The sequence below is a fragment of the Sinohyriopsis cumingii genome, unplaced genomic scaffold (genome assembly GCF_028554795.1).
Source record: "Sinohyriopsis cumingii isolate HCF-2022 unplaced genomic scaffold, ASM2855479v2 utg000615l, whole genome shotgun sequence".
NCBI lineage: Eukaryota > Metazoa > Mollusca > Bivalvia > Unionida > Unionidae > Sinohyriopsis > Sinohyriopsis cumingii.
This window is the reverse complement of record NW_028315917.1, coordinates 553,039-578,057: the sequence shown is the minus strand read 5'-3', so window position 1 is coordinate 578,057 and position 25,019 is coordinate 553,039. Positions and strand designations below refer to the sequence as shown.

General features: G+C 41.9%; 2 protein-coding genes across 2 annotated transcripts in view; one reads left to right on the top strand and one right to left on the bottom strand.

Annotated features, from left to right (window-relative positions):
- The window catches only part of LOC149773746 (uncharacterized), a 33,090-nt gene that overhangs the window by 1,841 nt on the left and 6,230 nt on the right, over positions 1 to 25,019 (top strand). Inside the window, exon 2 of the mRNA XM_089946046.1 lies at positions 24,694 to 24,810. Within this exon, the coding sequence (XP_089802172.1) occupies positions 24,694 to 24,810 (117 nt within the window). The remainder of the gene's footprint in view (positions 1 to 24,693; positions 24,811 to 25,019) is intronic.
- LOC149773747 (uncharacterized) overlaps positions 1 to 25,019 on the bottom strand; it is a 54,929-nt gene that overhangs the window by 28,947 nt on the left and 963 nt on the right. The window lies entirely within an intron of this gene.

Genomic DNA, 25,019 nt, shown 5'->3' with positions numbered 1-25,019 from the left:
CCTTAAAATGTATGTATATGAATCGCTAATGAGCAAATGAACGTCGGTAGGAAAAGGACTGAAGTCCATTATTCGTGTTATTATGTTGTGAATTTTCTTCAACCGAGAATCTAGTAATGTGTACCGACTGGTCTAGTTCAGCAGGAGATTTATAGCCACAGCTGGTCAGTAATAGCATCTGAGAGGTTTAATTATGACATGGTCTTGTTGTAATGACAGCTAGAAAAACATGAATTCACATCTATAGATTGTAAGCAAGTATTGGTGCGAAATGACTATAGCTAGTTCTGTTTAATTTCGATAGACAATATGTGACATAAAAAGTATGAATATTGTTGATCTTAGGTGAAGAAAAAACCTGCCATGTATTTAGGTTGGATACTTTATTTTACTTTTGAAGGAAAAGAAAATAGCTCCATACCTGTATTCCACAATGGAAAAGCAGCAAAGCCTGCAAACAAAACTGTTGATGAGAGAGAGAGAGAGAGAGAGAGAGAGAGAGAGAGAGAGAGAGAGAGAGAGAGAGAGAAAGAAAAAATACGGAAACACAGACCTATCACCAGCAGTTATTTGGAAAAGAACGGTGCAACAGCTGATGATGTCATGTTGGCAATCTGAGATTAATCACTCACTCGATTATATGATCAAATTTGTTCTATCAGTATAACAAAATGGTTAATTCATTTTTGTATAAATTTTGTACCTCTACTCCTAAGACAGAGTTAATCATTCACATTTCATTTTTTTTACGTAATTAAATTATTGGATACTACATTTGGGGGATCGTGTTATTCTATTAAATATCTCTGCTGAGATCTCTGTTATTCCATCCATTTATTTCATATTTTGCTTTATTGTTACTCGCTCCAGGCAATGCCATCGTGGTTGATCATGTTCGAGATAACAATAATCAGAATCATTAAGGAGAGGATAAGATAGTACGTCTTCACCACCTCCTGACAGACAGAAATGTTAAAACTGTAGACCTCCAAATATTGCATTGCATAAATAGGTATATGTTGCATTATCAACGTAATCCCAACCACCCGACCCCAGCATCACCTATTTTAAAGCAATAATGCTGCATGACAGGAAAGTCGGTAAATTAGAAAATGTTGAAACTTAATGTAAAATAACGTTTAAGCACAATCGACGAAACTTTCATTTAATTAAAGTATCTCAAACAATTAAAGCGCAACCATACAATTGCGCAATCTCTCAAACAAGCCACACCTCCCAATCCCTCCCACCTCAAAAAAAAAATAAAAAAAAAAAAATAACCAAACATAATGGATGAAAATGACAGTACTAGGTAACGACTCTTTAGCAACATAAACATTACACATTTAGTTACCATAACGGAGACTAATACAACCATACAACAGTGGCAACAGAACTGAAAATTACTGATATATATTTATATTTGTTTATTGCCAAAAGTTTCGTATAACTTCCGCCATCTTGAATTTTGCTATTTGTACCTGCCATTCAACATTGCATGCATGGCCTATTGTGATAAAGTGGCACGTGCTAGTTTCCTAAATTGGCCCGTGGTAAATTTCGTAACTTAATGCTATGGTGTGACTTTTTCAGCTTGTATTATTTACTAATTAGAGATAAGGATATATTTCTGAATTAAGTGTTTCGGGCTTGTGTTCTTCCTGAAATTGATATCAGGCATGTACACATTCCATAGTTACTCTGCAGTATGTTGATAGTGAAATACCATTAGTCGGCTACTAAGAAGATCTAGCCTTCTACAGCATTAAACACGTGGGTTCGGGGCAAGTAAAACATCTCAAAAACGGCTTAGATGACAACTATTTTCAGTTGCATCAGCTTGTTTCGTACACACTGGTTTGCAGCATTATCATCTAGGAAAAGTGCTTATGTTTGCACTGTGAGAATCACGTGGTGTCAAAGATGACCTTTGGACGTGAAAAATTGCAGGTATAAATTTGAGATTTGGGTCCATACACTTCTTCCGCTATGAATTGCCATTGACTTCTCTGGTCGAGTGGGAGTAGTGAATAGGGCCACCTTACGTACAATGCAAAATAACATTACAGAGACCCCTGGGCCACTTTACGTACAATGGAAATTTAACATGGAGAAAAATCGTATACCACTTTACGTACAAGGGGAATTAACATGGGAATAAATTGTGGTCCATTTTACGTACAAGGGGAATTTAACATGGGATTTTTTAAAAAAAATTTTTTTTTAAAAAAAGGGTAGGCAATTGGAAAGTCATTCTCTTTTCGAGAAATATGGGGGCCCTGAAAAGGGCCTTTGGGTTTATGTTAATGTATTCATTAACATAAAGGGCACCGCATTGGTCTTCTTCTTGTTCTTAGGCTGCGTCTCACTGTTGGCCCGTAAATCAGCGCTCTTTTCAGGCATCCTTGTCTTTTAACGTAGGTCCTACGTATCCACAGACTGGTGTTTGTCCTGTGGACAACGGTCCACTTGGATCGGACATACATGAGCATATCCGTCCTAAACATCATGGAAGACACAAGGGTGGATGACTCAACTGTGGTCCACATCTTGAAGCGACGAGAACAGGTGAATCAATGCAGTGAACTGCGCTTATTTATAGGTAGAGGTAGGATTGAAACGGATTGAGTTCATTCACCAATCCAAACACGCGTTACAAAATTCAGTCAGCTCGCATCCAATCCGAAGAGAACAGTCTGTGAAGTCACGTGGTCTATATAGATTCGTTAGCGCTTGTGTGCAGTCAATCTATGCGACAGTGATTCAACATGACGGAAACTCAGAAAACGATCCATTGGGGTGCACCAGCAGGGGAGACTGCCCAAGGGAACCCGGACTTACTTTCAGAAGAGGTGAACTGGGATTTTGTGGAGTTTCTTACCTCGCAAGAATTTGTTCCGGAACCTTCGTTACCTTCTTCATTACCGCAAGTGGAGAATTTTAGACAGAGACAGAAAGAAGAATTGGAGAAATTTATACAACGACAAAAGGAAGCGGAACAAGCTTTTCTCCTACAGCAACAGCAGCAAGAAGAAGAGGTAAGAAAAAAACAACAGCAACAACAGCAAGAAGAAGTAGCAGCAAAGAAACAAGAGGGTGAAAATCAAACCGCCACGGTACTGTTGGACATTTTAGCCGAGTTAAGAAGTCTGAAACAAATGTATCAGACTTCTTTATTACGACCGAAGAGAATACGACCTTCCCGAGCTAAACACGTTAACCCTGTGACTAAGCCTACCGTACCACCCTTAGTGATTTCAACCCAATCATCATCATCAACATTACGCAGTCCAGAAGTAGGCCTTGGTCGTGGCAAAGGCTTAAGGCAGTTAAAGTTGATTGGTTAAACTCACCCCTACACCAAAATAAAAAGGCCCTTTTCAGGGCCACCCACATTTCTCGAAAAGAAATACAATTTCAATTTGCCAATAACTCAAAAAACCCACCCATTTTACCCTTATAGTACGTGTCTGTGTATGAGTGCGTGAGTGTAGCTTCTTATTTTAAAATCAAAACTCAAAGACACTTACCTTGTATCATTAATTTATTCTTTTCTCCATTTTTTTACAATCCAATTCACAATTCACAACAGAACAATTTAATTAAAAGTTCATTGACTTCTTCTTTCTCCTTGTTTAGTCTCTCTGTTTTTTTTTAATTTCTTCACCTTCACACTCTTTTCCTCTTCTTCCTCCTCGCTTTCTTCCCTTCTTCTTTTCTTCTCCTGTTTCTTTTTCTTCACCTGTCTTCTTTCTTCCTCAGAAGAATCCCTCTCTTCCTCTGAAGAATCCCTCTCTTCCTCTGAAGAATCCCTCTTTTCTTCTGATTCCTCTTGTTTCTTTTTTGGGCAATCTGGAGACCAATGTCCTTTTTCTTTACAATAATAACAGGTATCTTGACTTTTGTCTTTTTTAGCCCCTGTTTTTGTTCTTTTTTGACGGTCTGGACACTCTGAAGACCAATGCCCTTTCTTCTGACAGATATAGCAAGTATCCTGACTTTTATCTCGAAAGGAAGGAGAGTAGTCCGTGGGCTGGTCTGAAGAGAATTTTCTAATGACCCCTCGCAAAGCTCTGACGAAACGTTCGATTTGGTTAGTCTCTTCCATCGTTGTACTCGGCTTGAGAGTGAAATGAATAGTGAAAGGACAAGACACACACCCTTTTATATACGCTGGTCTGCCACGACTATAAATTAGTCTATGGTGTTTAAACTTGAGTCATTTGACGTTTTGCACTCAAGATGAAACGATCCTATTCATTCGAGAAGAAAGAAGAAGAAGAAAGTAAGAGGCAGAAACGTGATCTATCGCCTCGTACCAGGGCTGAAATCTTGGCACAAATTCATGCCAGTGATTTTGAAGAGGACATGAGTGAACCAGAATTTGAAACCTCTAAACCAAGTTCACCACCCTTAGTCAACCCTGAAAAGTACTATTCCATTCGAGAGACGGAAAAGCGCTCCTCTAGAAAATTTAGAACCACGGCTTACAAATACACGGTGAAGTTTAAAGATTTCAAGGCTGAAGTGCCGTTAGAGAAAGCAGAAGTGTTTATCACTGGGGTGTGGGATTCTTTGCTCACTGCACTCAAGCGACAATGTCAACCCAAAGAAGACGATCGCTTGAGACTTTCCATACAACACGACGGTTTGAAATCCTCTGTTTGGATCGAGTTTAGCACCCCTGCAGAATTGACTGCTTCCAAAGTCATGGACAAGATTCAACACGTACAACAATCTAATGATCAGTTTGACATCACCGATGGAAAAGCCACACTGGACATGACCCACGTCTCTCCTCCTCAAGGAACTGGACGCAAAAAGATGTTATTGGTGGACGACCTTCGCAACACCAAAAAGAGTCTCGTCCGAATTAACAACACTCATGACCAGGTGTGTTTAGCTCGTGCCATCGTGGTGGGACGAACCTATGCCAACAAGAACGACACGGTAGAATGGAAAAGAACCTGGAACACTATTCAACGTTCCTATCGAGCCAAACAACGAAACGAAGCACAACTCCTGTTGCAACAAGCTGGCCTGTCCAAAGACACACCCTGTGCCATTCTTGAGATGCAAAAATTGCAAGATGTCCTAGCTCCACGCTACACCTTGAAAGTGCACCCTCAAGAAATGCGCGGGCCTCTGTTGTTTCGAGGCCAAGATTTTAAGGACGGAAAATACATTCATGTTTATTATCACGATGACCATTTCGATACCATTACCACCATCACTGGATTCCTGGGATACAGATATTACTGTGAGAAATGTGATTATGATTATAACAATCGAGAGCAACACAAGCATTGTGGAATGAAATGTCCAGGATGTTTGGCCTCTCCACCCTGTCTGAGCGAAGAACCAGTGCCTTGTTCAACTTGTCTGCGCACGTTTGTCAGCCCTACCTGTTACCAACAACATTTGAAAACGCAAGGTTCACAGAAGAAATGTGCTTGTCAACTCCTGAGATTGTGCCCTACCTGTGGACAAAGCATATGTACCAATACTGCCAAGGCACACGTATGTCGAGGAAAGAAAAAATGTCACATTTGTCACCACATCGTGGACTTGGAACACCAATGCTACGTGCAAAAATACCAACCCCCACCAGAGAAAGAGGACGGTCACAAGAAGAAAGGCAATTTCATCTTTTTCGATTTCGAATGCATGCAAGAGACTGGCATTCACATCCCTAATTTCTGCGTGGCTCATCAAGCGTGCGAGAAGTGCATTCAAGAACCTATCTTCAGTCATTGCCCTCACTGCAGCAAGATTCCTGGAGGGCGTGAAAAAATCTTTCGGGGACCGAACACGTTAGCCGATTTTGCCCAATGGGTCTTAGACCCCATCGACAAGACGTGGAGCCAAGAGGACATCGAACGTTACGGAGATTGTCATCGTCATGCCACGGTGATGGCTCACAATTTTTCCGGATACGATAGACAGTTTCTTCTCAGATACTATACGGAACATGGCACCGAACGTCCTAAAGTGACTTTGAACGGAGCCAAAATCATTTTCATGCAAATGGGACAAGTACAGTTTAAATATTCGATGAGCTATTTGGCCATGCCTTTGAGTCGAATGCCTAAAACGTTTGGAATGACAGAAATGGCTAAAGGGTACTTTCCATACTTTTTCAATACGGAAGCCAATCAACACGCCGTTCTACCCCATTTACCTGAGGCTCACTATTACGACCCCGACAACATGCGTACCGAACAACGAGAAGCTTTCTACGCTTGGTACCAGGCTCACGCCTCGGACCCTTTCGACTTTCAAGAAGAAATGCTAAAGTATTGTCGTTCCGACGTGGACATTTTACGACGTTGCTGTGGAAAATTTCGAGAACTGTTCATGGAACACGGAGGGGTCGATCCTTTGAAAGAAGCTTGCACCATTGCCAAAGCGTGTTCCTTAGTGTATCGACAACGATTCATGCCTGAAAACACCGCAGCTGTCATCAGCCCACAAACGACCCACTATGTCAAGCGTCAATACTCGGTCAAAGCCCTACGCTGGTTACATTACTTGTGCGACAAGGAAGACAAATGGATTCAGCATGCCCGCAACGGAGGGGGTGAAAAGACCATCGGAACGTATTCGGTAGATGGCTGGGACTTAGAAAACCCTAAGATCGTGTACGAATTTAACGGCTGCTTATTTCACGGATGTCCCGTCTGTTACCCTGACCGTAGCACTAGAAATCAGTTTTTGCAACGAACCATGGAAGACTTGTACCAGGACACTTGTCAGCGACGCCTAAAGTTAGAACAGGAAGGATACCAAGTGGTGGAAATGTGGGAACACGAGTACGATCACCGTATGAAAACCGATCCCGAGTTTAAACGCCTCGTGGAAAGTTACCAGTTCATGGACCCGCTGAACCCGAGGGATAGTTTGTACGGAGGAAGGACCAATGCCACCTGTTTGCTGTACCAAGCCGACGAAGAGAAAGGAGAAGAAATCAAATACTTGGACGTGTGTTCGCTGTATCCCTACGTGTGCAAATATTGTCGCTTTCCTGTAGGGCACCCGCAATTGCTGACGGAACACATCGACCTGAAAAACATTCGACAATACGAAGGCTTGATCAAGTGTAAACTTTTGCCTCCCACGAACCTATACCATCCCGTCTTACCTCACCATTGTCAAGGCAAACTGATGTTTCCCTTGTGCCGTACTTGTGCCGAAACGTGCAACCAGGACCGGCCTTGCCAGCACACCCAGGAAGAACGTGTCTTGACGGGAACCTGGGTCAGCGTAGAATTGTTCAAAGCTCTGGACATGGGATACCAACTGTTAGAAGTGTACGAAATTTGCCACTTTCCCAAGACACAACAATACCACAAGGGTGACCCTACTCAGAAAGGCATTTTCGCTGACTACGTGGATGCCTTTTTGAAACTGAAGCAAGAAGCCAGCGGCTATCCTTCCTGGTGTCACACTCCCGAAGACCAAATACAATTCAAAGAGAAATACTACGAACAAGAAGGCATCACTTTAGACCACATCGAGAAAAACGAAGGCAGGCGATCGTTTGCCAAAGTGATGTTAAACTGCTTGTCGGGTAAAATGGCACAACGACCGTGTTTACCCAAGACGGAATATTTGACAGAACCTTCCCGCTACTTCCAGATGATTCACGACAAAACCAAATACATGAAACACGTGGACGTCGTTCGAGAGAATTTGATCTTGGTCAATTACGAAGAAGATCTGGACTTTGTACAAGACGACCCTTTTGGAAATGTCATCATTGCGGCTTACGTGACAGCTCATGCTCGCTTAAAATTGTACGAAGCTTTAGAACTGTTAGAAGAACGCGTCCTGTACTTTGACACGGACAGTTGCATTTACATCCATCGCCCGAGTCAACAGCACCGTAACATCGAAGGAGACCGTTTAGGAGCCTGGACAGACGAGCATCCCGACGACAAGATTCTAAGTTTCGTCAGTGGCGGCCCCAAAAATTATGGCTACGAATACCGGGACAAACAAGGAGAAGTGCACACGACGTGCAAAGTGAAAGGACTGACTCTGAATTATCGTACCAGTCGAGTGGTCAACTTTGGGGTATTGAAAGAAGCCTTGCAATCGGGAGAGGATGGAAACTTTAAAGTGACCACCTATCAACCGAACAAGATTGTACGTTTACCCACTCACCACATCGTCAGTCGACCCTTGGAAAAAGTCTATCAAATCGTGTACCAGAAGCGAGTTCGACTTCCCAATCATTTCACCTTACCGTATGGACACGTTGGTATAAAACACTGGTTGTAAGAGGATAGTCACCCACCAGAAAGATGACTTCGCCACAGCAAGAATCGAGTGAGAAACCCGATGAGAACTCCAAGTTCAAACCCTACCATTTTCCAGTCTTCTTACCTGACTATTGTGATTGTGCCCGTCGATTGGACACGTTTCAGAAATGGCCTACGGATAGGGAAGGATTACCTTCTTCGCATGTTTTAGCTAGAACAGGATTTGTCTACTTGGGACCTGAGTCAGGATTGGGATACGAGGTACAGTGTTTCGCTTGCGGACTGAAGTTACGAATGGATCTATGTATCTATAAAGATTCAGCTATTCTGGAACATACTCGATGGTCTCCGCACTGCCCTTACCTTTCTATGGCCTTTCCGCCCATCACACTACGGTACAATGTTGACGGTACCTTAGAGACGGTACCTTCCAGAACAAGACATAAAAAACATAAAAAAGGAAAGATGTACAAGCTGGAGACTGCATTGCGACTAGTATAAAAAGGGGCTATGGTCAAGATCGATAGTTCATTGTGACTACCAAGACCGAGCGAACAAGATGAATACTTTCAGAGAAACACAGAACAAGTTGTTTAGAAAGGCACAATTCAAGTGTGAGGCTTCGGAAGTGGAATGCGATTGTGAGCCTTGCGATGGGTACGATGCTGTACGCTGTGACCTTAGCGATGCCGTAAAGCATCATGGGAACTTTAGTGTCACTACCCCTATCATGGAAAGGGATGCTGTGCGTGTCATACCTGTGGGATGCGAAAGTGATGCCGCTCGTCCTCTTGGACACTTTACTGGGTTTAAAGGGGAATGTTCACCTTCACGTCTACCCCCCTACGGATGTCATCCAGCCCTGAGCAAACTCCTGCCCATGTCACTCAACCCTCATCGAAACGAACCTGTGAAAGACGAATATTCGTTCCCTGTGCGTTTGTCGGAATACTGCGACTTTGAAAATCGTCTTCAATCGTTCAAAGGAAAATGGCCTAAGTATCTGGGAGGACCGACCCCCGAAGAATTAGCCAGAGCCGGATTTTTCTACTTGGGCGAAGGAGATAAAGTCAAGTGCTTCAGTTGCGGTGTGTCACTTCACCACTGGGAACCGCAAGATTCGGCCTACGTTGAACATGCTCGATGGTCACCGAATTGTCATTACTTACCCTTAGTGGGACCGAGACATTGAAGTAACTTACCATAATCTGTTCATGGATACTTTACAAGAGAACATTCGTGCTTTGCCTGTGGAGTTGAGAGAACGCATTTACCGAGAGCTGGTCAAAATACAAGTGAAACGTAAAGAACAATTGCATCCGTTACGTCACCGGTGTTTGAACCACTGGTACCTGAAGGCTATACAAGGATTGATTCAACTGAAAGTGTTCCATCGGACAGACATTGATGAACGATCCTCTAGTTTTAAAAAGGATTGGTTTGTTATGGACGATTCTACCTACATCATTGTAAACTTACTGCATCGAATTCCAGAGGAAGAGTTAACGAATTACCAACATCTTGAACACAATGTCAACTTAGTGAAAGAGGAAACTTCTGAACGAATTGTAATGTGCAAATTAGTAACTAAAGGATTTAAATTCGACACTGAAGTAAAACCATGTTTGTGCAAACAGTACATGTCTTGTGTCAGACCAAAGAGGATTTAGTATGACCTATTCATGGATACTTTGCTAGAGAACATTCGTGCTTTGCCTGTGGAGTTGAGAGAACGCATTTACCGAGAACTGATCAAAATACAAGTGAAACGCAAACTCAAAGTGATTCATCCGTTTTTAAATTATGCTCTGTTCCAAAGTACAAGAAGACTGATTATGAGTGGATATTACATTAGGCACAAAGTTAAACGAGGTTCTTGGCCACCACCAAACGATTCCAAAAACAGTGTATATACTTATGGATACTTTACAAGAGAACATTTTGGGCTTGCCTGAGTAGTTGAGAGAAAGGATTTACCGAGAGCTGGTGAAAATACAAGTGAAACGTAAAGAACAATTGCATCCGTTACGTCACCAGATCTTTAACCACTGGTACCTGAATGGTATAAGAGGACTGATTCGTCAGAAATTTTTTCAGTGGTCAGACCTTGTTGAACACTTTCAGTTTGGGGATGATGATGGACTAGACGTTCGTAATTTTGGTTACTTCGAGATTCACTTACTGCAACGTATTGAGGAAGACGAGTTAAAGGATTACCAACATTTGTTACATGGAATCTGCTTAGAAAAAGACGAAACATCTAGACAAACTCTGACGTTTCAGTTACAGTATGTAACATTTAAATTCCCTACCGGAAAACGAACATGTTTGGTTAGAAATTACCTTTATTACTTCCGAAACAAAGACACTATAAAATCAAGTTGCCATGCCACGGATTATGTCACATATTATTCAACAGATTCCATGGAAGGAACTCAATGACCATATTCAAACCGTGGATCATTACCATCGATTATTACAAGAACTGTATCCATTCAATTTGGGACGACAAGTGGTGTGTGTCTTAGTGACTTGTTTTCTGGGATTTCGTTTACCAGCCGATTCTTTGTGGACTCTTTACGATCAGTACTTACCACCTCAATGGCCTTAAATGGTCACGAAAAACTCCTTTTGCTCAAAGCCTTGCGTTTTCATCTGGATACTTCTCGACCTCAACAGGAAAAAAAGATTCGTCAACTTTTAGCTACCCAAGACGTGTATGACGATGTGTGTGTAGCTTGTGACTTACATCCCCATTGGACAGATGTCCGTGCCTGGAAAGAATGGGGTTTTGAGGCTTGGACCCAAGAAGTGGCCCAGTATGCACGAGAGTTGTTCAAGGAAAAAAGTTACTTTTCAACCCGTGTTAGTGACGGTGCCAGAAGAACCCGTCACCCAGGACGGGACTGTCGTGGACAGGCCTGAAAGACCCTTTCGGGAGGACACTTGTGTGACCTTACCCCCTACTATAGAACTGGTTAGAACATTACCCAAAACATGTTGTTGTACAGACACTTGTTTTTATTCCACGTTAATGGTTATCATGTCCCTTTTATTCTTGTACTTAAGCCTTTGGCTTTTATGTATTTTTGTCTTTCGTATTCATGTTTGAAAAAAAACATTCAATAAACGTGTTCTGAAAAAGTATATAAACTCTTGTCTTGTTTGTTTTTCGTGTCACAAGTGACATTTCTCACACAATGGCTACCTCTGCTGTCTCTGCTCCCTCTTCCTCTACTGTCAAAGTCATCGACGAACACTTAGATCGTGCCAGTTGGGAGGCTTTGTATCATCGCCATCCCTTTAACATGCTCATTGCTGGACCTAGCGGTTCAGGCAAAACCGAATTCGTCAAACGTTTGATCGAACATAAACATCATTTGATCGATCGGCCACCTCAACGGATCGTGTGGTGTTACAAAGAGTGGCAATCGGCGTATAACCTCTTGCGAGAAAGTCAAGGCGATTCCATCGTGTTTGTGGAAGGCATTCCTAAAGAAGACGACGGCATCGTCTCTGACTCCCGTCAAACCCATTTGGTCATTTTCGACGACATGTTAGGAGAAGACGAAGAAGAAATTAAACTGTGGTTCACGCGCAAAGGGCATCACCGTAATGCCAGTGTCGTTTACATCACCCAAAATTTGTTTCAACAAAGTAAAGCCCATCGCACCATCAGTCTCAATGCGCATTACGTGGTCTTGTTTAAAAGCCCTCGAGATAAATCGCAAGTGCAAGTCTTAGCCAAACAGTTAGGAACGCCTTGGCTGACTCAGGCGTACGACGATGCCACTCAAACGCCACACGCCTATTTACTCGTCGATTTGAAACCTACGACTCCCGAGGATTTGCGATTTCGTACCCACTTGTTTCACCACTGGTGCCAAGACGGAGGGACTGTCCTGTACACGTCTCCGTCCTCGACTTCATTTCACTCCCCATAAAAAAATCTATAAAAACCTCAGACCCTTTTTCGTCTGTCTCACACAGTGTGAACATGACGTCCCTTCAGTCGCATCTTCCCGTCAAATTGATTCGTGCCTTGTATGGCATCAGTCGAGAAAAAAATCCACAAACACGAGCCCGTGTCTTAGAAGCTAGTCTCAAAGAAGTCTTACGATGGTTCACGGTGACGGCACGTCAAATACTCCAAGGAATCATTCAGATTCCTCATCAAACCAAACGCTTTTTCGATCGAAACAAAGTCGCTTTGGTCCAACTGGCCGATCCCCGTATCGACACTCAAACCAAAAAACAAATCATTTTGAAACCTGGAGGGAGCGGTACTCTAGGAGGGGTCATCATTCGCTCTCTCTTAAGATGGGATCCTAATGCCCCCAAAGTTATACCCAAGAAAAAAGTCCAACGAAGCCCCAAGAAGAAGAAAAAGACCAGGTCCCCAAGGAGAACTTCTCCAGTGGCAGGACCCTCCTCTGACCAGACACCACCCCGGAAAAAGAAAAGAAGCCCCCAGAAAAAGAAACAGAAAAAAAGTCCCCAGAAAAAGAAAAGTCCACAGAAGAAAACTAGTCGCAAGAGAGGTACTTCGGCCAGGACGCAACCTTACACTCGCAAACCACGACCTGCCACAGCGGTGACTGCGTCTTCGGCAGCCTCACGTTTATCCACTTCTCCGTTAATGACACCCAGAACTGAAGAGTACTTGGAGACGTTGATCACACCAAGAACTTCTCCGTTGATGACCCCCAAAAGAACTTCCCCAGTGGCAGGATCCTCCAATTTAGTGGCAGTGGCTGCTGCTCACAAAGTACCTTCTCCCAAAATCAAAGTCCAAGAAAGATCGGGCATGTTACAAAGTTTACTGGATTTGTCCAAGCAAGAACTGGCTCGATTTAGTCCGTTACGTACCCCTGCACGACGTGTCATGCCTGTCCTCAAACTGATACGACGTAAAGACAATCAGTGGCGACGCGTTCCAGTATAAAAAAGGCCTGTGACCAAGTAGGGTATCAGTGTTTTTTTTGGTGCTCCTGAAGACTCAAAGATGTCACCCTCCAGAAAACCCCAAGGAAAGAAAAGGAAAGGACTGCCACCACGTTTAGCCAAACTTGGGGACATGTTATCTGTCCTGTCCAAAGCTTCTCCACCCCTACGAAAAAAACTCATTCAAACGGCCTCCAAAGAGGTCATCGATACCGTGTGCGAATGTTGTTTGAACGTTTTGAAAGGCACGATCCCTTTGTCCAAACACCAGAAACAATGCTTAGGCAAACATCGTCACGTTCTTCGCCAAATGGTTCAAAAGAAAATTCCCATTCGTTAAAAAAAGATGTTAGTGCAACGTGGAGGTATTTTGCCTCTCTTGTTAGGCCCCATACTGAAAGGAGTCTTGGGAACCATGTTGGGAGGACTGGTGGGAGCAAGATAAAAAGGCCCTCGGAAGTCTCAAGATCTCAGAATCGACCGCTGACAACCCCATGGAAGGACGAAAACTAGCTTTAGTGCCTTACAAACGACGGATGGAATACCATCGGTGGCAAGAACAACGCACCCCGCATTTACCTCCCAATCCCAATCTGAGCGAGATGTCCCAGTTACAACACGAACTGCAGTCCTTAATGGATCGCCAAGATTTGTCCGAAACAGAAAAATCGCAAAAGTACGGTCAACTCTTGCAACGACTGCAACTCTTTCACCAGAAAGCTTTAGACGAAACAGCTCTACCCACTCTGAAAGATTTTAAGACCTTGATGAAAAGTTCAGCACCATCACCAGTACAAGTACAAGTACCAGTGACCAAGACAGAAAAAGGAGAAGAAGAAGAAGGGTTTCAAACTCCACCAGAAAAAGTACGCAAGTTAACAACACCACCTACCTCCAGAATTGGATGGATTAAAAAGATGATGGCCACCCCTTCTTCATCACAAGAGAAAAAGAAAGTGAAGACAGAAGTGAAACAAGAACCGATATCCCCCGCTCAGACATCCTCCTCTTCGACACCTATTGCCGGTCGCACACGCAAAGCATTGCAATCCAAGAAAATACCCCAAGAGAAAAAGAGTAGCATCCTCCAAGAGTGGGTGTCTTATTAACACACAAACACAAAAAAAATGGAAAAAGTCTTAGCCAGCATTTACTACGATCCCTCCCATCCTGCAGGTTACGCAGGAGTTCAAAAATTGTATCGTACTGCCAAAACGCGACTGAAAAGTCTCCGTTTACCTCAAGTGCAACGATGGTTACAAGAACAAGCTACCTACACTTTACACAAACCCATTCGACGCAAGTTTGCCAGAAGTCGCACCCGAGTGGAAGGCATCGATCATCAATGGCAAGCCGATTTAGCCGATGTCTCTCATTTGGCCAGCTACAATCGCGGCTACAAATATTTGTTTTGTGTCATCGACGTCTTTTCCAAATTTGCTTGGGTCGTGCCCTTGACTTCCAAATCCAGCAACGAGTTAGTGCGAGCCCTGCAACGGGTGTTGAAACAAAGCGGTCGTCACCCTCTTTGATGGCAAACGGACAAAGGCACCGAATTTCTGAACCAAGCTTTCCAAAAAGAATTAAAGAAACGTGACATTCATTATTTTACCACCGAGAATCCTGAAACCAAAGCCAGCATCGTGGAACGTTTTCAACGCACTTTGAAAGAACGCATGTGGAAATATTTTACGCATCACCACACTCTGAAGTACATCGACATCTTACCGCACCTGGTGCAAGCGTACAACCAATCTTACCATCGAAGCATCGGACGTGCCCCGCAAGACGTGACTCCTCTTTTTTTTTTTTTTTTTTTTTTTATTTCCGTACCGTTACTGCGTGTCATTCCTTTCAAAGTGGATTCTGCCACGAACGCTGACGAGGAAGGTGGAAACACTTACCACGTCCACCGCGAATTTGTCCATCCTCACTATTTGCCGGTCAGCAAGTCGTATTTGGATACGGTCAACATTACTATAAAAGGAGATTTGGGACAAAATATTCCATTCACCAAAGGAAAAGTCACAGTGAAACTCCATTTTCGAAAACGGTTCTCTCACGACTCGTAAGTCATGTATCCAGTGTACCGAGGGGTTGCTCGACAGCGAGGACACGGTTTAGGAGATATGCTGAAATCGGCCTTTCGTTCGGTGGCCCCAGTGTTGAAACCGATGGTGACACGCGGATTGCACGCCTTGAAAGATGCGGCACTGACGCAAGGCAAAGAATTTCTCCAAAATGTCATCATCGACAAACAAAACCCTAAAGAAGCCTTCATGAGGGCTGGCAAAAATGTCTTGCTGCAAACGGGCAAAGACATTTTGGGTCGCCGAGACACACCTATAAATGCCCTGCACGCTACCGAGTCAGGCATTCAGCAAGGACAAGGCAGAAAGAGACGACGAAGAAAACACCCTTCACCAGACTTCAAGCGAGAAAGGCCAAGAAAAGAAGAACCGTTCGAGACTTAGACGTTTTCGATTATTGAGAAAGAGAAAAAAATGATGCACCGAGAGTCTTGCGCCTGTTCCAAGACGGAACTGGATCTGTTTGCCATGCCCCCCACGATGATGACGATGCAAGAATCCCAGTGGGTGGAATTTCACTCCGTCTTCTCATTGACGGATTCCGCTCCCATCGAGTTTGAAATCAAAGGACAACCCGAAGATTACATCGATCTAAATAGCAGTTACTTGTACTTGAAAGTCCAAGTTCTAGATAAGGATGATGGTGGAGTAGATGACGCTGAGAATATAGCTCCCGTCAACAATTTCATGCATTCCTTGTTCAGCTCAGTGGATTTGTACTTGAATAACAAACTAGTCAGCAGCAGCATGGATACTTACCCTTACCGTGCCTACCTGGAAAATCTCTTGACGTACGGAATAGATGCCAAGGATACTCATCTCAATGCCTGTGTGATGTGGGAACCTGACGAAGCGACCAAGTTCGACGCATTGGATGGAAGCAATTCCGGCTTTGAGCAAAGAGAAAGCAAAATCATAGAAAAGAAGAGTTTAGAACTGATGGATCGTTTGCATTTGGACATGTGGTTGCAAGAGAAATATTTGCTGAACGGGGTGAATGTCCGCTTGAGACTGAATCGCAGCAGTACCGCTTTCCATTTGCTGGCTGATCCTGCTAAGGCTCCTAAAAGCAAAACCGAAGAGGCCAAACTCTACGTACGACGCGTGGAAGTGTTACCCAAAGTGGGAAACGAAATCAGTCAAACGTTGAGCAGAACGACCGCCAAGTATCCCATACGACGTGTGGAAGTGAAAACGTTCACCATTCCCAAGGGACAGCATTCTATGATCGAAGATCATCTGTTTCAAGGACAGTTACCCAAGCGTTTAATCCTTGGTATGGTCTCGAATTCAGCCTTCAACGGAGCCTTCACTGAAAATCCTTTCAACTTTCAACACTTCAACGTAAAGAAAATCGAAGTCAGTCGCGATGGCAAGACCTTGTGTACCCGACCTTTCGAACCTGACTTTACTGACAAGAAGATGAATTACTTGAGATCGTACTTGTCCCTGTACGAAGCCACCGGCCAGTTAGGAACCAACACCAGTCACGGCATTACGTACGACGAGTATGCAGGAGGCTATGCTTTGTGGGCTTTCGATTTCACTCCAGACCAAGGCAGCGACGAGGGACATTTCCACCCTATAAAATCAGGCCAGATTCGTGTGGAACTTCAGTTTGCAAAAGAACTACCAGCGACAGTGAACGTCATCCTGTATGCAGAATTCGATAATACCATAGAAATCAACAGTTTGAGAGAAGTCATTCTAGATTATTAGAAGCCATGGAAGACTGTTATCCCTCTTTACCTAGTGGAGAAACTTTGGACATGAAATGTGAGGAGACCGTGGAAGGAGAAGAATCTCAAGACAAAGACGAAGAAGTTGTCATGATGAAGTCGAGATGGCCAGAACAAGAAGCCCATTTAGTCTCCTGTTTTGCCAAACACTTGGTCGAAAAAATGACGGAATTGATCAAGAAAAATTGCTATGGATGTCAAAACGATCATCCCAGTCAAATTCAACACGATAAATGCCTGATGTTGAGTCAAGAAGAAAAATTGGACGAGTATCTGGACGAAGCTTGGAGTCTCATCTCGAACAAAGACGTGTTGCATCAGTGGTATAAAGACTTGCGTGAACATTCTTGTCCACCATTAACCACTCAAGAGATCCATCGTATCGAAGCTCTCCTGAATCAGAGTGAGGAAACAAGACGAATAACCGTTTATTCGTCAGACATTTTCAAGCAAAAAGTCAGGATCGAATTGACGACTTATTATTACCTGTGAAGAAGAAAAAAAGCACACACAAATCAATGGATACCTGGGAACTTTATTACCTTTTGAACCACAGTTCGTATACGGCTTCTTGGAATCCTGTCGTCTGTGCTAAAGATGAACTCCCTCATCGCAAACCTAAAGACCATCAAGCTTACGTGATCAACACGGACGACAGTCATCTCCCAGGAACCCACTGGGTAGCCGTCTACTTTCCTCAAGAAGGATGTGTGGAATATTTCGATTCGTACGGATTGCCCCCTTTGGAAGACGATATCATTGACTTTATGAGAAGAAATGCTCAAACCACCCGATTCAATAATGTGAAATTACAAGGCACAGATTCCTTGGTGTGTGGACAGTACTGTGTGTATTTTCTGCATCATCGCAGCCTGGGCTATTCCTTAGAACATTTAGTGACTCATTTTGATCCTCGTTCTTCTTTTAGAAACGATGTGAAAGTAGATCTATGGTTTTGTGACCATTATGCTTATCTTTTGTCTCAAGCTAGGAAACGTAGTGTCCATCAATGGCCTAATGACTTCCAACAGTGGAAATCACAACGTTGTCAGCCCTGTTTAAAGTAGACTGTAAATTGAAAAAAAATGTTAGTGATCTGAAGCAATTGTTTGATGTTATATTGTTGGATTATTGTTAAAAATGTTAGAGTTGTTGTTTAGTGTTAAGTGATTTTTGAATAAAAAATGTTGTGTTTTGAAAAAATGCCTTTGTCTTTTGTTTAGCTAGAAGAATGTTGGATTGATGCTCTTTCACTTCTTACTATCCCTCTCATGTCACTCATTGAACGTTGCGGCTCGAAAACCGTGTGGGGGATGTTTTCCTTCACGTCCGCGCTTTGACTTTAAGAACCGGGGTTGTTTCCAGTCTAACCATCCATTGTCGACTCATCCTCCTAAGAAGATGTGCTCTAAACTAGCTAAGCTCAACGAAGCCTACGTGAATTTGCATAGGGTCAGACACAGTCTGATACCGAAGCCAGAAGAAATAGAGAATGTGAGAATGTTAAAAGTCACTGAAGACCTGATAGAAGAACTCTTCAGAGAAGAAATGAACAGGGAGAAAGAAGAATGGACAGAAAAGTACAGACTTCAGAGACAGCAACAACAGCAGCAACAGCAGCAACAACAACAGCAGCAACAACCTGAACCTGACAGAGGCTTTGTCGATTGTCGTATCGACACCAAAGAGTTCTTCTTCTCTTTCCGAAGAAGCAGACCTATCGCCAGAAAGTCTATCCTCAGAGGACATCGCATTCTTAGAAACTAAAAAGATTGCCATAGCAAACAAAAAAAACAGCCCTTTTCAGGGCTACCCCAATACTCTAGAAAAGAAATAACTATTAATTTGCCAATGTGTGTGTAGGTAGAGTAGTGTGAATATAAACACTAACTCTTTTTTAAAAAATGTGAGGGTATGTGTTTGTGTGTTTGTGTTTGTAAGTGCTTAAGTACGTTGGTATGGATAGTAGATTAAAATGATGTCTTTTTTGGTGTTTGAGGTGTATATTTGGGGTTAGATTGGATTGCTTTGCGTATGTGGATAGTCTATTGAAGCGATTTATAAAAAATTTTAAAATAGTGATGGGTAGTATAAAAAAAGTGAGTGAGTGTTTCTTTTAGGTCCGCGCGTTGTTGTTTTTTGGTTATGATCTAGGTAAGATCAATTTTATGTTTTTTAGGGGATGTTTTCCATCACGTCCGCGCTTTCAGTATAAATTGAAACTCGCTCGGCAGTCTAGCTACCCTTGTTGATTGATCAACACCACCAGAAGAATGAACACCAGAATTGTGAAACTGTTAGAACTCCAGATGCACCTGGAATATGCCAGGCGCATACTAAATGAACTGGCCGCGGAGGCCATTGTCGAAGAAGCAAGAATGAAAGAGGAGGAGGAAAGAAGAAGAAAAGAATATGAGGAGAGAAGAAACAAAGAAGAGGAGGAGGAGGAGGAAAAGGAGAGAAGAAGAAATTTCAGAATCCCAGAAACCGAAAATTGGGATTCTGAAGCCACATATCCTGCCTCTGCACTCCCAAGAAGAAAGGTGAAAGGAGACTGGGGAAAAAGATGCGTGTGCGGCGTCAGGCCAGGAAGGTGCAACCATTAGATAGGTGCATCTGGAGTTCAAAAAAAACCAACAGCCCTTTTCAGGGCTACCCAATACTCTAGAAAAGAAATAACTATTAATTTGCCAATGTGTGTAGGTAGAGTAGTGTGAATATAAACACTAACTCTTTTTTCATAGTGTGAGTGTATGTGTGTTTGTGTTTGTGTTCGTGTTTGTAACTGCTCACGTAAGTTTGTGTGAATAGTAGATTATGGGTTTGTTTATTGTTTCTTAGCGTATGTGAATAGTATAGTTCGGGTTTTATTATACGAAATGAGAAAGTAGGGGGATGTTTTCCTTCACGTCCGCGCGTTGTTTGGTTGTGATCTAGGTAATATCAATTTTATGTCTTGGGGGATGTTTTCCATCACGTCCGCGCTTTTCGTATAAGAACCCACAGTATTCGTCGTTCAAACCATTCTGCAAAGAATAAAAAAGATGGCTTCGAACCACCTTGACAAAATGGAAAAATTGCAAAACGTCCTGGACAATTTAGGAATGATGGAGCAAATGTTGGTTAACCTAAACGAGGATCACTATTCTTATAGTCCCCATCGAGTGAAGATGGAGATAAACAACTTACGAAAAATGAAGGTAATCATCAGTGATCTGTTGAAAGAAATAAAGGAGGAGAAGGAGGATGAAGAGGAAAGGATAAGGATGAGAGCATGGAACGAAAAAATTGAAAAAGAAGAAGAAAATGAGAAGAGGAAGAAAGAAGAGGAGGAGAAGAAAGAAGAGGAGGAGAAAAGAAAGAAAGAAAAGAAGAGAAAAAGTGTAGGACAGAAAATAAGAAGCTGGTGGAGAAATAGAAGAAATTAGAAGAAAACCAAAGGCCCTTTTCAGGGCCCCCATATTTCTCGAAAAGAGAATGACTTTTCAATTGCCTACCCTTTTTTTTAAAAAATTTTTTTTAAAAAAAATCCCATGTTAAATTCCCCTTGTACGTAAAATGACCCACAATTTATTCCCATGTTAATTCCCCTTGTACGTAAAGTGGTATACGATTTTTTTCCATGTTAAATTTCCATTGTACGTAAAGTGGCCCAGGGGTCTCTGTAATGTTATTTTGCATTGTACGTAAGGTGGCCCTATTCACTACTAGTGGGTAATATTCTAATGCTTTGTTTTAATTTAGGTATCCAAAAATATGGACCAATTGACCTGGCTTGTCTTTTTTATTGTTTATGAATTTTATATACTATGCCTTGCGGCATTAAATTTGTATATAAAAGATGGCCCCTAACCCCAAAGAAAAATACGAGGCCAGACTATCCAGCGGTTAATATATTTACCACCTTGACGTGGAACAATAAACCTAGAAAGGATCTACATATATGTTCACACACACCTCTTGTCTGTTCTCACATTTGTAAATGTAATAAATTAGCTTCCAAGTTTATAGGTTTTAGGATTCATATAACTTGAAAATAGAGTGTAAATTATGAGAGAACGGACATCGATTGGCTAAGGCTCTAAACGCAGTGCTTAATCGCCACGGGTTAACATATCATGTTTTCTTGCACCACACGATGAAATATGTCTGGAATTTACGCTAGAAAAAATATGTTATGCTTCTCCCTGTTTTTGACAATATCTCTCACCATATAATCGGATCTTTCATCAATGGAAATGAACTAAATGTGCCTAATATTATTTTCATGGAGATGTGATTAGTTATTCTACAAGTAAAGGCTAGTCATTGCTAACGCGGATGCTATATGGGTGTAATATTTATTATATTCAGATCCGATCGGTAAAACCTACTCATCCAGCATAACGAAATCTATCAGGCGAGCTGAATTAAAATATATTAGATGCATGCCTAAATGGGACTGCTTCCTCTCATTTTTGAACCAGACCCTCCAGTTCAATTTGTAGGACAAGTTACTCTACTGCGTAGTATAATGCTGTGTTCTATATTCTCTAGAGTTTTTAACCACATCGTGGGACCATTGGGACCAACCATTTAACTTTCGGGGGTGGAGCTCAGGATTGTGTTGAAAATGAATAACGCCTGTCAAATAGCTTGGACAGCAAATATAATTGCTTAATTCAAAGAAAAAAGGAGATATATTGTATCCATTATATTAGCTTAACGAAATAAATGATCTCAAACTTGAGGACTAACCTTATTTTAGGGGGACAAAAATTCCGCTCCAAAAGTTTTGTAAAAGTATTGTTTATGATAACAAAAATTATGATTTTACTTGAAGGCAAATTATTTTGAGATGATAGTCAAAAATATGTTCTGACTGGAAAGAAAATATTAGGCTGAGTCTGTCTCCCTCCCGGCCAAGTCCCCTACTTTCCCCCTCACCCTTTCCGCCCCACGCGGATGTTAAGTGGCTGGTCGCTTAAGAACACAGCACGGCATTCTAAACACTTGTCTGAGAATTGAAATCGTTACTAGAGCGCAGGAGCGCAGCAGGATATCATCTGATCTACCGGATAGTATGGGGTACCGTAAACAAGAATCCTGGACCATGATAGCGTTAATATATTCCGCACCTTGACGCGTAATAACACGATTATAAAGGAACAACGTACACATTCACGCCCACTAATGTGTTCTGACAACAGTTTTTGGGCTATAATTATGTTATGTATTTTTTGTGGGTTGCTATTCTTTTCAGTACTATTTGTGAATATAAGAATTTTACTTTCTAGTTTATGTTGTTCATGAGTCACCTAGATTGAAAATCGATCGAACACTGTAAAGTAACTATATTAGCTATGTCGAATATAATATAATTAAGATTAATTTAAACGGTACATTACAACCTGGATTTCACTTTGACAACGTTTTAATTTTAATGAAACGTTCGCTGCATTAAATTATGGCTACAAATATGAAAAGGAAAACAATTCATTTCAATATATACGTTAGCCGTGACCCGCAAAAGCTGTGAAAGATAAATAATAAAATGCTAGAATCGTGGTTAATATATGGCGTGTGCATAGATCGTAATATCATATATTAATATTTTCAAAAGAAGAAAACCAAGCATTCTCTGTCTTAGACAATGCAATCAACATACTGTATGTGCATATTTACCTGACGTTTCATTTCTTAAATCCTCTGAAATATTCCAAAATAGGAATCCAATTCGATCACAAAAGTATATCCAGCCAGATTATTATTCATAAATGAACATGATTAAACAAAATGTATAATTCAACGGCGGCTTATCTACGCAGCAAACGATAAAAAAAAAAAAAATGGGAACACGAATATCTTCTGTTGATAGGCGTGGCGAAATAACCGTGTCAAGCAGACCTTTCAAAGCGCGGCATGCTATTTCAGTTGTACAAGGAAGTAACTACCGATTAACGGTAAACAACAAAAGCCTTTTTGGTTGTGTAGCCCAATCCCAATCTACATTTGATTATGAAACATTGTGTAGATATCCGTGAAACCTAGACATTACATTTCACACTAATTGCACCTTTCTGGCATGCTTTATAAATTTGAACGAATAAAATGGGGACTAAGGTCAGCAGCCAATTCTTTTCCTCCTATTTGTATAAAGATAATTTAAGCGATGCACTTTTCTTAAACAAAAGGTAGACATAGTGTTGTTGTTTAGATTTAAGATTTTTCACAACCACGATTGGCCGAGTCCGGGACACGAACCCACTCGGACAGAGATGAGATGACAGTGATCGGTACAGGCAAGCGCTGTAGACCACTCGGCCACTCGCGGCTACGTAGCTAGGTATTATCTGATAAGAACTGATGCCAGCTTTTTCTTATTTTAAGAAAACCTTTAGTGATATTAACCCTGAATCCATTCTTGCCATCCAGTAATGATATTTCAATGGTCAAACCATAGCCCGAAATGTATTAACAAGACGACTAGGACTTGCATGTGAATCCCACGATAAAAGCGCTGGTGAACAACGATAAACCTTGACGAAAAGGTCAATAAGCACAGGACGCTTGTAGCAAACTAACTTTTCTTAGCTTTATAACGATTCATCCAAGCGGCCTTAATAAACTATTAATCATTATAACCATTCTAAAAGTGGTGTTCTGCATCGCACATCCTCACCGTGTATGGCTTTGGTAATTGTGTTCTTGCAAGTACGTGTGTGTGTGTATGTGTGTATATGTGTGTTTGGAATATAAACGTTATACGTGTAAACTTTGATGACGGTACCAACAATTTTTCTCCCAGAATTTCATTCCAATTACCAATGTTAAAAACTGAATTCCTTCCAATCGAATGCGTGTCAACTACGCAGATGCTACATGTAGCACTAGACGTAGTCCGAGTTTCCTCTGACCCTTGCCACCCCATGTTTGGATATTTGTACATTCATGTTGGTGTGTAGGATCAGAGTCCATTGCCTATCGAAAAGCTGGAACTCGCCTAACACCGTTTGGTGTCGGATTGTGGTAGCCACTTACTAGCCTGCCTAGCAAACTTGAACAACCTTTTGATCGATATGTACCTGCATGAAATCGATAGGAATATGATTTATTTTCTCAGAAATTGCAAGCATAGCATTCGTTATATCTTTAGTTCGCTGACAGACGAGTAGAAAGGACATTGTTGTTGATATTTGACTGAATGGTGTCGGCGAATTCCAACGTTTCGATCGGCAATTTACTCTGATCCTACAACCCAACATAAATGTACAAATATCAAAGAGGGTGGCAAGTCAAAGGAAACACGGACTACAATAGACGCTAATATAGTTTGTCTCAAATAAAGGCAATTCGCTTCTATGACTTTTGTGCTGTATTATTTTGTTAGCTTGTAGATTGCAGTTTAAATAAGATTTTACAGTAATTCTTAGAAGTGTTTTCGATCGAGGTTATAATATCGCTTCATTTAGAAACATGCGTATATGTTTAATATACCTAAATTCGACTGGAAGAGTGCTCGCGAGTCGAGTGTTTGCTGTCACTCATATACTTGATTACGGTATCGCAGTACCAGGATGGGGGGGGGGGTCTAGTTGGTATGTTTGTTTGTTGGGGAGGGGTGCAGACGTTAATGTTAATATTTGGTGAATAAATGTACTCTCTATCTTATTTCAGCATGTGTATCACACACTGTTACAGACAGCAATGCTAGGTTGTCATTTTGACAAGGACAGACCCAGGTATTCCACTGCATTTAAGAGAGATAACCAAACTGGGAAGGGAAAGCCGCAGGTACCCGGCGGTGATCAAAATTTTTCCCTACATTATTGTATGGGCAACAATTAGCGGCTCCTAAAATGACGGTGATTACAATCTTTCTCTATATTTTTATATGAACTACAATTAGCGGCTCCTACAACAATTAGCGGCTCCTAAAACACTTTTAATCTACGGCTCCGTTAATAAAAATCACAATTTACAGGTCCAGAAACACGTGTAGC